The sequence below is a fragment of the Lytechinus variegatus genome, chromosome 16 (genome assembly GCF_018143015.1).
Source record: "Lytechinus variegatus isolate NC3 chromosome 16, Lvar_3.0, whole genome shotgun sequence".
In the NCBI taxonomy this organism is placed as follows: Eukaryota; Metazoa; Echinodermata; class Echinoidea; order Temnopleuroida; family Toxopneustidae; genus Lytechinus; species Lytechinus variegatus.
In genome coordinates, this window is record NC_054755.1 from 16,297,939 (window position 1) to 16,312,527 (window position 14,589).

Consider the following 14,589-nt stretch of genomic DNA (forward strand, 5'->3'; position numbering starts at 1 on the left):
AAAATTGTTTGTATATATTGTGATCCTCGATGATTCTCCAATAAAAATATAATTAAAAAAAAAAAGTACAATGATAATGAATAATAGAAGTGGCAGAATGCGAGCCATCACAAGGCCTATCCGAACATCTCTGTTGCCATGGTTACGATTTATTACGGTCGAAATCATAATTTGAGTAAATAAAGCTAATCACCAACGATGACGGTGATTTCTGACCCACGTGCCCCCCCCCAAAAAAAGGAGTAAAAGAGAAAATGAGGGAGAAAGAAAGAGAAACATAGAGGGGAAGAATTAATTATTGTATATTATGTTATGTTACTATCATTATACATGAAAATAATTTAACTTTTTGAAACACAATTTGCTTAAGGCCTATAGTGGTAGCGTTGTGAGATTTATAATCCTGTTGAACTAAAACCTTCCGTTTTTTAAGTCAATATACACAAAATATATTTTCTCGCACTTCGAGTTATATTATTGTTTGATGTGGTGACATTATGCTTCTTTTTCATGACTATTTAAGGTGACTGCCCCTTTTAAAATACGTTCGCTCATTGGGATATGTCTGCTCTTCATGAATTCCTAAAAACAGTCCTTAAAATTTCCACTCAGTTTTCTAGCTCAAGACTATAGCCAAACGTGATAAGGGTATGTTTTTTCCCCAAGCTTCCTCCCGGGGTCATATTCGGCCGACAACTTGTTTAGGGGCAAAAATGTGTAAATAAAGCCCGCGAAAAACTTATAGAGAAAAACTCGTTTAGGGGGTGTTTTGAAATAATTTGGCCACGCGTGTGTACAGCAATACATTTGACCCCCCCCCGCGAGGGGGGGAGGGGGTATATACAATCGGAAAACATTTTGATCCAGCTATAGGGTGGGGGTAAAGGTGGTGAGACAAATTTAGAGAGACGTATTTGAAAAGGTGTTTTTGCAATATATTGAATTCAGCGCCACTGTTCTGTACTGTACTTGGGGCTTGTTTTGAATTGTGGTTGCCAGTAATTTGCCATAGTGCCATAATTTTGTAACTATTTATTATTATATATTGTAGTTTGTGTATATCAACGGCCATAGAATATGAGTTTTGTACCAATTTTAAATCATTTTATTTCAGCAATAAATGTCGAATATCTGAAAAAGTTCTTCTCTAGCTAGGAAAATCAGCGGCTATTCGGTCTCTGTTTTATTGATTGCGCCGCAGGCGCAACTCCGTTGGCTCCACTACCAACTGTGTACGAGGACAAATTTAAAAAAAAAACTCCTCGAAACAGACTGCTGCCAGGGGCCCGTTTCTCAACACCTGGACAAGTTAGTCATATCTTTATCCACAAACTACGGAGTTAGTTCCAATCTTACTAAACCTGTTTCACGAAAGGCTTCCTAACTAATATACCTTGATATCGATACTATCGGTAAAAAGAGCAGACGAGACGTAGCCTTAGTCACAAAATAGCATAATTTTCAAAAAAGAAAAATTATGACAAAATTGCAAATATTGTGATGAATTGGGAATTACATCTATTAAAAATAATAGCACAGGTAAATTATGCATCATACATACTTAGACCATGAAGACTGGGGCATTCAATTGCTGAAAAATGGAATTATGAATAATTTATTTCATGACTAAAAAATCATATGTGGACGTTGAGATGGGTACCCCCGGGATATCCAATTTTAATAGTTTACGAAAGTAAACCATAACGGTTTTATTTGTAAAATTATGATAATTATGCAATGTTTTACGATTCCAAACATCATCGAAATATAGTTTAACATTTTTTTTTATAAATCTTTGATACCGCTCTTACGATTTGACAAATTCTATGCACAAATTAGAGATTAGAATTTATCCAAATGTCACTAGGGTCTGAAAACGACAAATACAAGTCCAGTTATGGATGGCCTGACGTGGTAGAATTTTTATCGATTAAATTATTTTACTATTTCAAAATGAATGGTTTTGTGGCGTTTTACCAACAGTTTTCATAGTTACTTTGTATTACAATGATCATTGAATGCATTATCCCACTTATTTTGGGATGTAATTTCAACATATAGGCCTATGATTGATTACGTAAGATTATAATTTTCAAATTTCTCGCCCGGATTTCTCGGCACTTTTGCATGTCATAGTCTACCCACGTGATGCCACTACGTCATTAAGAAAGAAGTTATGACAGGTTCGGAGGTGTCATAAATATTTAGTGAGGTTGTTGTACCCGATCTTGGTAAAGAGGGCTTCGTGAAACGGTTAGCGGACAAGTAGGTCACTATCTTCGATTTAGTCAAGGTGTCACACGCGTAAAACATTCCCCATAGACTTGTGTGTTAAAATGGCACTTTTGAAAAATTCATAAAAAATAAATGTGAAATTAGAGGGTGGAATGTTTACTACCATTGGATAGGATATATATCTGGCATTCCATATCTGACCAGGAAAGGGTAGCGTAGCCAGCTCATTTTAAAAATAAATTGCCATTTATGAAGATAACTATGAATGGATCAAATTCATCGACTCAAACAGTAAAATAGCCCTAATTAGTCCGCCAGTCAAAAAAATAGTTCCAAGTCAATTTTTTATCTTCCCAATTTGGGCGAAGGAAGTTCAGTAGTTACCATTTCTAGAATCAGTGTTAGATTTTGAATCATATTCATACAGTTTTGTCAATCAGCCACATCAAATTGAAAAAAATTCGAATGGGTTGGGTCGAACGAATATCTTGAGCCCTCCTGATGTAATTAGGCTCATGGCACCTCAAGAAGTTAGACTTATGACGGTGTTGAGAAACGGGCCCCATGGTTCGCAAATGAGCTGGGACCTGGGGGTCATTCCATGAAGCGAAAATTCAACAATTTTCACTGACTACTTGTTATAAGCTACTGAAATAATTGTATATTCTTGGCTCACCCAAAGAAAGTTTGTCAGTGAAAATTACCGACAAGAAACATCCACCTAATACTGTGCATGCGTATGCGTACATTGACCAGTAAAAGCATCTTGAATCTTTATTAGATTTCTTTCTATCAGTTCATTTTCAAGAGTACCTTACTCAACAATTTCAGAAGTTAAACAGTCCGTTATTTCAGCGCATGAAATCTCGTCTGATTCATCATTTCTACGCGAATTTGCAGCTTAGAATTACCAACGAAATGGAAACGATAGTGGAAGAAATCGTAGCAGTTGAAGACTTAAAGGTATGATAAACGAATATAAACTAAAATCGTACGTTTTTCTCACTTACAACCGAAAATACCTTCTTAAAAGTTCCCTAAAATACAGTACAGTCCCGTTAATGTAATTTGATGTAAGTTGGGCCTAATGTATACCGAATTATTGGACCCCATCTGCGCGCTTAATTAAACTGAAGATGAAAGTTGATTTTCCCTATGATTGCAAACAATTTTCAATGTATATTGTTCTTTATACAAGTGGGTGTCAAAAATCTAGACATTATATGAGCAAATCATAATAAAGAATTAAAAAAAACTTAGTTTTCCTGCAACTGCAATTGCAAAATAAATGAAAAAGTATACGAATTTCAAATTGACTCGGATTTCGAAAATTAATGAGTGAAAACATTGGTGTCCCATATCTTGACACCTATTTATTTTGCACTTCATTCAGGAAATAATTTGACCTCTAAATTGTTGCCTGTGTACGCATATGTGGTTCGGAAATTACATAACATTTTTGGCAAAGTGCACTGTATCGAAAAGTGTTTCATAATTCCTATACCATATAGATCTAGATCTAACCAGGCGTAGCAAATTTGGTCTCAGAAGAATGCATAGCTTGACAGTAAAGAGTCACTGAGCGCCGCAGTCACAAATTTCTTGCGGTCGCGTAGTGACAAAATTCGTCAAGGGGTGTCAAATTGACCCCCTCCCAAATTAAGTGAGGGTTAAATTTTAAGTAGACTCCAAAGATTCCTTGTCCAAAATAACATACATGTTAACAAAAAATCACTGAAATACCTCATGCAGAAGCCAAGATGTAGGCCTACAATTTTGACGAATACCATTGGTGGGGGTCAACGTCACAACGTTTTTGCCCCAAATCATTTTTTGTGCGGCAGCCCCTAAAAATTTGACCTATTTTTCTGAAAAAGGTGTCAAAATACTCAGGAGCACAAACTGCATCTATAAAGCTGGTCCTCTGTGTTTGAAACATTATTTTCACCCTATATAGCCCACCACTAATTCAAATTCCTATTTTATCGGTGAAATGCTTGTTTTTTATCATTTTGCATGCAGAAAAATGAGCAACTGTACAATGCTGAGCTGGCACAGGGGAGGGTGACCGTCGGGACTCAGTTTCAGTATGCTTGGTGTCTGGTGAGAAGTCGTTACAGGGATGACATGAGGAGAGGGGTCGTACTCCTGGAGGAACTACTGCATGGCGGAAGCCCTCAGGTCCAGAGGGATTGCCTTTTCTATCTAGCCATCGGATATTACAGGCTGAAGGTAAGACTTTGGTACACATATCGCCGATGGGTTGATGGAACCTTGCATCTCGAACTGAAAATATGTTTAGCTCAGGTAAAGTGGTATTCTAGAATTATGGCAAAGGTGGCGGGCACTTTTCACAACTACATGAAACTGCATTAACTTACAACACTGGACAAGCTTTAACATTGCAATTAATAGGGATTTTCCAGGGCTCCCTTTTATGTTTCCAGGTCTCTTTTGTCCATTTTTTGAGCCCCCATATATATTTTTTTAATGGATGGCAACTTTTTACTGTCCCCAAAAGGTCTTCTAATTTGTGTAGAGCACTATTTCTGGGTAAATAAATATTACCACATGTACAGTGCGTCCCAGAAAAACGAAACCGAGATTTATTGATGATTTTTATAAGTTAATCATGAATACAATAGACAAGTGACCTACCATTGTAAAGCTTAGAATCTCCTCTTTTCATCTGAAATAACAATTTGAAGAGGAGATACCAAAAAGTCACTTGGCAGGCTGTATAATTTAATATCTGCTCTTGAATTTGATACCTCAATTACAGAATTTGTCTAGAAATAACAAAGTTCTGCTTATTTGAAATAACGCTTGAATTTCAATAATTTCATAAAAGAGGTTTTACAGGCTAGCGTTCCGAGTCACTCAACACTCCGTTTTGTTGACAATCAGCCATGCATTAATCTTTTGTTAACTGTGCGATAGCTTCTGTTGGAAATGGGTGAAAACACGTTTATTTAATGAAATTATGGAAATACAAGCATTGTTTCGAGGGAACATAACTTTTTTACTTCTTGACCATTTTCTGTGATTAAGGTATCAAATAAAAGAGCAGATATTTAGCTTTTTAGGAATGTGATTTTATTTTTGAAATTCAGATGCCCCCCGTCAAATAAGTTTTTTGTATCCGTTCTTCAAATTATTTTTGCTCACATATGCTTGAATGAGGAATAATCTAAGTAATTTCAGATGAAAGAGGAGATTCTAAGCTGTACAATGGTAGGTCACTTGTCTATTGTATTTGTGATTAAAATATGATAAATCATCGATAAATCTCTGTTTCGTTTTTCTGGGACGCAGTATAGAGCATTTTTCTCTGAAAGCTTATCTTAATAGCCGTTTTCAAATTTTAAGACTTTTTTTTTTATAGATACACAGATTTAGTAGCCCACTGACAAGATGATCATTGCTAAAGAATAAGCATTTAATCAGTTGCCAGCTTAGTAAGATGTTTAATTTAGATATTGTCATGGGCAGTGTTTTGTGCAACTTGTTTGCAATCAATTGGAAATTCAAATTTATTTCCTTTATTGTTAAATTTCTTCTACATATACCATAGCAAACTGTTATAGTTTACCTTCTTCATGAAACAGAACAGTAATGAATGTAAAATTTCCTCTCCATTGCCAGACTTGATGTTGATTTTTTACATAAATTTGACTTAAAATTTACAAGTTTCTTGCAGTGGCATCTATGATGAGCATGGTTGTTGAAATCTCAGCGTGTGCAGATTAATGTCAATTGTATGAAAATTTCAAACCCACTGATATCAGCTCTTCAACGATTTCTTGACATCACTCAATGCACTCAATGCATGCAAACTGGTTTCCAAACACTAAACTTCATTGATGATAAAAGTAGAAAAATAGGATTCCATCTTTAAGACATCATGTGTGTATTAGTAATATGTCATTGTATCTAGGATTGTGCATTCAAATTTGAAGTAATAATCTTTAGTCTGCAAAAAAACCTCATACAGGCTTTAAAATCCTTTGTTTTAATACTTTCATTGTGTTTTTTTTTTCAGGAATATACAAATGCCCTGAAGTTTGTCCAAGGCCTTCTTCAAATTGAACCCAACAACAGGCAAGGAGCTGATCTTGAAAAACTCATCAAGAAGAAGATGAATAAAGGTAATGACTATCCCTATCAAGACAAATTCCTGTCAAATAAAGCAAATTGAAATCCAGAAGGTGGCAATATTTACTGGATGATATTACTCGAATTATAACATGTGTGGTTCTTTTCTTTACAGTTTGTTTGTTTCAAATTATATTGTACACTGTTTATACTCATGTTTGTTATTTGTTTGTATTTTTGTTGTAGGGCCTCCAAGGACAACAGTATATCAATTACTGGATCCACCCTACTAAAAAAAGACTTATAAATAAATAAATACCTACGTGCCACACCAAAGTCAGAAATAGGGGGCTCTGGAACCAAACTTTGGTCTCAAAATGGGGGTCTTTGGAAGTACTATAGGATCAACGATTGCTAAAAATGCAATGCTCTGTAACTGATCACATCAGAAAATGGGGGTGTCTGGAACTAATTAGATCTTAGCAGCCTATACATATCTCAATGTAGTGGCTGAGTAGTTCATGATGCGTGTGCACTTGAACAAAATACCACAAATTTTAGGGTCTCTGGATTGGAAAAAAAATTGAATTTCTATGGCTTTATAAATTGTTGATGGAAATTTAGGTTGAAAATGGGGGGTTTCGACAAAGGCACATACGTACCCCCCTCCCCTTGGTGTGGACAACCATGAAGCCATTACACGTTCCTCGTTAAAACTGCATCCATAAAATATGGGTTTGGGTTTGTACATGATACAATGCTTGTAATTCTATTACAGTTTGGTGAATGTTAGCTAAAAAGTCAAGTTCTTTGATTTTAGTATTCGACTCAATAACTGATATTCAAATAAAGATTGCTTAACATTTGCAAGTATGCTGTACATGCAAATTTCCTTCAAAATGTGTAATTTTATTTCCAGATGGACTTCTCGGGATGGCAATCGTAGGTGGAGCAGCTGTAGCCCTTGCTGGTCTAGTTGGAGCAGGAATCGCCCTAGCGAAGAAATAGAACTCCCTTGCACATCATTTCCAAAGAAAAGATATTGATGTTAATAATCTTTTTGCAAATATCAAACTCTAATGTGAATATATCAAACAAAGGAAGGTCAAAGAATTTTCTGATTGATAAGACATGGTTATGCGAATTGTACACGTTAGTGAAACAGGACAACTCTTGGAGGGGGCACCTCTCCTTCAGATAAAATCCCCTGGAACACTTTGTCCAACACTTTCCGTACACCTTCCAAATGCATGCACACTGTTTATTTCATATTAATGGATTTATTTTCAGACGGGCTTCTTGGAATGGCAATAGTTGGTGGTGCAGCCGTAGCGGTGGCAGGACTAGTCGGAGCAGGAATTGCTCTTGCAAAGAAGAAATAGCACTTCCTCAGGTACCATATCATCTTTGATAGTCGGGACATTTTCTAAATCATCTCTCAAAAATGCAAATGTGATGCCAATGTAGAGTTTGTACTATGGAAGTTCGAAGGCCTTTCTGATGGAATAAAATGTGTGACAGTGGGGGATTTAGTCATGTAAACCCGTCGGCCTATATTCTGAAGTCGGGTTTAAGTTAAACTCAGGTTTAAAGTTGTGGTTTAAGTATGGGAAGCCAAAAGTATCAAATTTGTTATTAAGTTGTATGTTTCTTATGTTTACTGTGCTCTTTCCTGATTCATCGATGGTGAAGCCAATAATCTTTTTATACTTCCTAGACAAATATGAATGATTAAGAGCCAAATGAGCTGAAGTATGATGTCTCTACTGTTAGTGATTTATGTAACAATTGGCTCGCAATACTTAAACCACAACTTTAAACCTGAGTTTAAGTTAAACCCGACTTCAGAATACGGGCCGTCGTCTTCTGCATAACTGTCATTACCATAGACTTGTAAAATGGCTATCCAGTTCCATTATGCAATGGATTTTTTTAAGCGAGGTCAGACTGAAAATGTACATCTCGAAATGACTGTCGAAGAAAATGCTCGCCTCCATTCTTCCATTGAACAATTTCTTTGCACAATTACATTTTATCATGTTAGTCATAGGTGGAGCCTGTCAGCTTTCTTTCATAATGTATTTTTTGCATGGTAATTCAACCTGTTGCAGTTTCTCAAGTTATTTGTCACTCATTCCAACTTACATGTTTCTTGGTGAATGGGACTACAGTACCTGCTCTATATGACTTTATAAAAAACATAAATTGTTATTGTAATTCACTGTCCATGGGAATTTTCAAACAATTTTTTATATGCTTATTGGTGAGGATGAAAAGACTCAACGTTGCTCAGATTTTCTGTCACAATATTGATTTTCCACTCAAATGAAAAGCTGCATTTGTTGTTCTGTTTCTTTTAGTTTGATTTTTGGGCCTGATGTTGCCATCATGAAATGATGAAAAGTGGCCCATGTTTGCCCAGTTATAAACCATGATTAAAAAAGGAATAGTAAAAAGTTTTTCATCAAACTGATTAAATATGAATTAACACAATTCTTCAATCTTTCCGTATTGGGAGCTTAAGGGGATTCGTGGACAGGGAGTGAGTTCTACAGCCAATGAGCCAAGTCATCCTTGGTATTGAGATTGAGGGAGAGAAGTGCAAGTTTTCAAGTTTTTTGTCCTATACTATGACTTCTCATATCACTCATAGATGGTGGGCCTTTTCAAAGCCAGCAGAGAATACTAGATAATAAAAAGGCCTTTGTTTAAACTTTTGAACACATGACCCAATCAAAACTTACAAGTAACATGGGCCTGGCTGCATCATTTTATCCCAAAACCATGTACAAAATTGTAGAAATGACCATAGGATTATGATTTTTTTCATGGCCAACCCCCCTCCCCCCACTTTGAAACCGTTCCGCGGCCCCTGTCACAATGTCGTTTCATCTTTGATGTACACATTGTTATTCAATGGGATTTTTCTGAGATGTGTTGAAATGTTGGCTGTTTATTGAATTTGAGTGCTTCCTTCAAAATAAAAAAAGAGCCATGAGATAAATTGTGTAAGTTGTATGTGCTGCTATTATATAAATGTATGTATGCATAATTTTATCACTTTATTACTTGTACTCGTCTCAATTCACTTTATTGCAAATTTTAAAGGACAGTCCAACACTTTAAAATACATTCGTATTATACAATATAATACAAGTATTTATATAGCTTTTTCACAATGATTGTATTACAGTGCTTTACAAGTAAGCAAAAATAAAACTGTGAAAGAAAAAAATACATACATGTACATAAATAACAACCCCCCCCCTCTCAGTTTCAAGCTGGGGGGGGGGTTGGTTTGGTCAGATCACAAAATCTTTGTAAGACTGGACTTTTCTTGAAAAGAGCTTTGTGAATTTTGACCCTAATCATGAGTGATTAAAGCTGAAGAACTTGAATGTTTTACTCATTTAGGGATGTTACTCTTTTTATGAAAATATCAAAGTTGTGTTTTTCTCTGTTCAGAATTCCAATTTATCTACCTATACAAACATGTATGTAATGATCTTTGTAAATTTGATCAGTCCCATGTTGCTTTAGATCTGTTTCTTTTGAAGTTTTTATTTTTGGTTGTCTTCCGTATTGAATCATTGTGTTCTGTTCATGTCACCATTTTTAAAATTCATCATAAATAGTGCAAATATTGCATTTCAAATCCTGTTTGAAATACATCTATACATGCTCCAATACTATGCTTCTATTGGCCATGTTGTTTCTACTTTAGAAATGAAGTATGTTAAAAAAATAATATAATGCTCAAAATATGTGAATCCATGTTTTGTCCTATTTCTTATTATTTCTTACTTGTAGGAGTCCGAGTTTGTGAATTTCAAAATGGTATCATCTTGATGGATATATAATCCTAGTACATGTTTTTGTGCTTTAATATAATGAGAGAACTCTGTAGAATAATAGGCCTACAATGAGTGCAATACGGTAGATTAATCTGCATTTTGACAATTCATGATTACAAAATTCTGATTTGTCACACCTCCTTATCTTGGTTCATTCTTCAGAGAAAAATGTGTTTATGGGTCGTTTTTTGTTGCTGTTTTTGTTTTGTTAGGCCTTCTGTGATTGTTGTAAGACATCACTTGGATGTAATGGATTTGAATGTTCACAGTGTAATACAAGAAGTTATACAGTGTAATGCAAATACAGTGTAATGCAAGAAGTTGCCCATTTCATGTAGCACCTCGGTCACACAGTTTGCTCTACGGCGGCCGTATGGCGAGTTGAAAACGGCCGTTTTATTCATTTCTATTCAAACCACCTATTATTTAGCTGGTACAAAAAATGTTGAAAAGGCTGTTTTTTGACTCGCCATACTGCCGCCATAGAGCAAATGTGACCGAGGTATAAGTGTGACTTCTCTTATTTTATGGACAGTACATTCAAGAATGTAAGTTTCATCCTTCCCGGTTTGTTAAAATTCAAAAGGATGCTGGATTATTTCAACAGCAGAGTGGCAAACCATAAAAACAGAGCTTACTAGTGAAAATCAAATGCAAACAAAAGAAAAGCAAAGAAACAAAAAGTCTATATTATTTTGTTGAGAATGCATGATATTACATGTACCTCACTAATGCAATCAATATTATTTATATTTTTGCAAAGTTGAGTGTACATATATAAGAAACATTTTTATTTTTGTTTTAATTTTAAAGCATACAAATATTGAGTTTGAATATTCACATGCATTTGAAAGTTCATTGTTAAAAAAAGTATGTCTATCGTCGCACATAATGAAATATGAGGTCCGAATGTGACTCCTTTTTGTACTTCGTATAATTGTTGTTTTAAGCTGATTTAAGCTATTATGTATAGGCTGCATATACAGCATATGATATATGAATAAATATTACAGAATTTTGAACAAGGTCTTTGTATTCTTCTCTATTTTTTCTCGGTCTAAATTATTATTAAACAAAATGTTTTTTTAATATGTTTGTATAATAATAATAGAAATTATAATCATGATAATAATAATGATAGTATAATAATGATAATAAAGTAATAATAATGTCTTTGTATTCTTCTGTTTCCTCAGTCTAAATTGTTATTAAACAATTTTTTTTAAAGATGTTTGGATAATAATAAAAGGATGATATTGACGGTGATGATGATGATTATAATGATGATGATGATAATGACGATAATGACAAAGATGATGATGAAGATGATGGAGATGATGATGATAATGATGATTATGATGAAGATGATGATGGAGATGATGGTGATGATGATGATAATGGAGATGATGATGAGGATGATGATGATAATGGAGATTTCGATGATGGAGATTTTGATGATGATGGAGATTATGATGATAGTAGAAGATAGCAATTTATAACGTATCAGATTCACTCTGCAGTGTTCAAGGTGCAATAAAAGACAGAAAGAAAAACAAAGGAATCAATAGGTGGTATTCTGAGAGTGGTTTAGATAAACCTGGGTGAACTTAGACCACACATCTATGGAGTGCCGATTGTCAACGTATTCACCAATAGAGAAAATATTTTTATCCTGCAAAAAGTTGTCAAAAAATTGAGTCATGAAATTGGAAGAAGAAAGTGAATCGGTACTGTATAGTTACCATGAATATGGAAGAATTATGAAGACAGCATTCCATAGAAGTTTAGTTTACAATCCCAGATTAAAACAAGTTTAACTTGGGTATAATAATCAGAATACAATCTAATGAAATTAAGAATATGAAGCAGGGCGCTTCATCAGGTAAACAAAAAATGTGTCAACATTAATATATACTCTGATTATTAGAGGGATACCATTCCAGGAAATGGGGCGAGCATGCCCAAAATCCTGAATGCAAAAATGGTACAGGTTTTCGTAAGGATATAAAAAAGGAAAATGAAACAGCATTCCATAAAATAGCGAGTTCTTATCAGGGGTAGCAGAACGTAATTTTGTTTGGGGGGGGCAAATCCAAAAAAGGGCACTTTGAATATATGTCAAAATGGGCATTTTGTTGTAAAAGGATATTTTCATCATGATATTATCATCTGAGTGAAGAAGCTGGGTGTTTTGTAGTAATTAAGTTGAGCAAAGTTTATTTTTTAAAGTGATTTCTGATTGATAACATATATTTCGGTTTCATGTTTCTTTACTAAATAATTGGTGCAAGTGTGAGGCACCAGCTGAAAAATTTGTGAATTTCTAACATAAAATGTATCACGTTTTGCTAAAAAAGGGGCATTTTCCATATTCGAAAATTTTTTTCCTACAGGGATTTTTTGGAGATGGGGGCAAGTGCCCCAGGGTGACCAGATTTCACAAAATGAAATACGGGACAATCGACAAAAAAGATCAACAAATAAGGCTACACAGTGTTACACCTGTGAACAATTATAAAGAATTGGAAAGGATCGAGGCCGTGAACGAAAGAATGAAGGAGAGAAAGAAAAGACGAAAGAACAGAGATATATTGAGAAGAAGAAAGAAAAAATTAAGGGGAAAATGAAGGAAAAAATAAAAAAAAAGAATATAAAGAAAATTAGAATAAAATGATGAAAGAAAGAATAAAAGAGAGAAAAGTTTCCGTCATTCTTTGAATTGAATAAAGAAAGGAATGGAAGAAAAATACATGTGTTAAAGACAAAATAAGGGAGAGAAAGAAAAAAAAATAAGAAAAAGGAGGAGGAAAGAAAGAATGATGGAAAGAAAATTGTTTCCTTCATTCTTTGAAAGAAAGAAGCAAAAAAAGAAAGAAGGAAAACAGTAAGGGAGGAGGGAAGGAAGGAATTAAGGGAGGGGGGAGAAAGAGTAAGGGAAAGAATGAGAAGGAAAAATAAAATAAAGAATGAAAGAAAGAAAGAAAGGAGGAAAGAGAGGGAGGAAGAGTGAAGTGAGGAGGGAGTGAAAACATAATGGAAGAACAGAAAGAATTAAAAGAAAAAGGAGAGGAAGGGAGGGGAGAAGAAAAAAGTTTAAAGAAAGAAACAATGAAGGAAATAAAAAGGGTCACCGGAATCCGAACCCCCGCTCTATATACCGACTGAGATATCGCAATCGCGCCTCCTAACCATAATATGTTTACACGTGAATATGAAGAACACATTTGTTCTTCACTAAAGATTATCCGAACCATATCAATCCATCATCAGAATGAAACAGACCAATCGTGGAGTTACACTGCAAAAACTCCGGTGTTGATTTAACACCAGCCCGGAATCACACCAGAGAAGCATTGAAACATCACCAGTTTGGAATCAAAGCGATGCTTTTTTAATGCTAATTAGTGTTGACTGTAATTATAAACACATATCTGGTGTTCGACCAAAACGAAACTGGTGTTGTTTAACACTTCCCTGGTATGGACATATATAGATTCCCGGCTGGTGTTAAATCAACACCAGAGTTTTGGCAGTGTAGAGGCAGACTAATGGCAACATCAGGTCAGAATAATCAATATATTTGATTTAATGTATTCTTTTCTTCTGCATTCATACACTGTTAGAAAAAATAAAAGAAGTTCCTGGAGCAGAGTCTCGAGAACACCTGTAATCTTACCGAATTGCGTAATAATCATTCTGTAAATTCATAAAACAAGAATTTTTCTGCAATTTAACAGAACAGGTCTGTTTAAAAAAGGGGAAAAGCGTGTTTTATTCAAGGAAATTTGTAAGATTCCATACATCAAATACCAATTTCCTGTAAGATTACGCAATTCGGTAAGATTACAGGTGTTCTCGAGACTCTGCTGCAGGAACTTCTTCTATTTTTTCTAACAGTGTAGCATTCGCATAATATGTTTTTTCATTACACAACAAATAGCATTTTGATAAATATTTTTTTTGGCATGAATCACTAATCAAATGAAATGTTATTCTAAGCAAATATGACCTACACTCAAATACATTTTGTTGAATATTCTGAAATACGGGACAATTAGGCGTCCCGGGGAGGGTTTGTCGGGACGCCGGGACAAAGAAGCAAAATACGGGACAATCCCGGGAAATACGGGACGTCTGGTCACCCTGAAGTGCCCCCTGCCCCCAGTTCCCTCACCCCTGGTTCTGATTACTGTGTAGTCTTAACTTTAACCTAGGTAAACTGATATCTATGATAGTTGCTACCACCTATCAGCATACACCTTGAAATATAAGAACAATTTTTTTCCTGCAGGATTTTTTTGGGGGAGTAAGTTCCCCCCGCCCCCCCCCCCAGTTCTGTCACCCCTGGTTCTAACTACTGTGTAAGTCTTAGGTTTAATCTAGGTGAAATGGTAATATCCATGAT

At 35.1% G+C, this 14,589-nt stretch overlaps 1 protein-coding gene across 2 annotated transcripts; it reads left to right on the plus strand.

Moving 5' to 3' along the window:
- Window positions 1-3,026: 3,026 nt before the first annotated feature.
- LOC121429893 (mitochondrial fission 1 protein-like) lies at window positions 3,027-7,812 on the plus strand. 2 transcript variants are annotated; one of them, XM_041627153.1, is made up of 4 exons: window positions 3,027-3,198; window positions 4,258-4,467; window positions 6,278-6,383; window positions 7,250-7,713. In XM_041627153.1, exons 1-4 carry the CDS (start codon window positions 3,094-3,096, stop codon window positions 7,336-7,338), a joined length of 510 nt encoding a protein of 169 aa, XP_041483087.1. In that variant the 5' UTR covers window positions 3,027-3,093; the 3' UTR covers window positions 7,339-7,713. The 2 variants fall into 2 exon arrangements, with proteins under 2 accessions (XP_041483087.1, XP_041483086.1); XM_041627152.1 differs by having other exon boundaries at window positions 3,033-3,198; window positions 7,621-7,812.
- The last annotated feature ends 6,777 nt before the right edge of the window (window positions 7,813-14,589 follow it).

Excerpts from the sequence above, each read along its gene's own strand:
- LOC121429893 (XM_041627152.1), top strand. The coding sequence starts at position 3,094 with ATGAAATCTCGTCTGATTCATCATTTCTACGCGAATTTGCAGCTTAGA. Across the intron at positions 3,199-4,257 it reads TAGCAGTTGAAGACTTAAAG|AAAAATGAGCAACTGTACAA; the intron begins GTATGATAAACG and ends TTTTGCATGCAG. Across the intron at positions 4,468-6,277 it reads TCGGATATTACAGGCTGAAG|GAATATACAAATGCCCTGAA; the intron begins GTAAGACTTTGG and ends TTTTTTTTTCAG.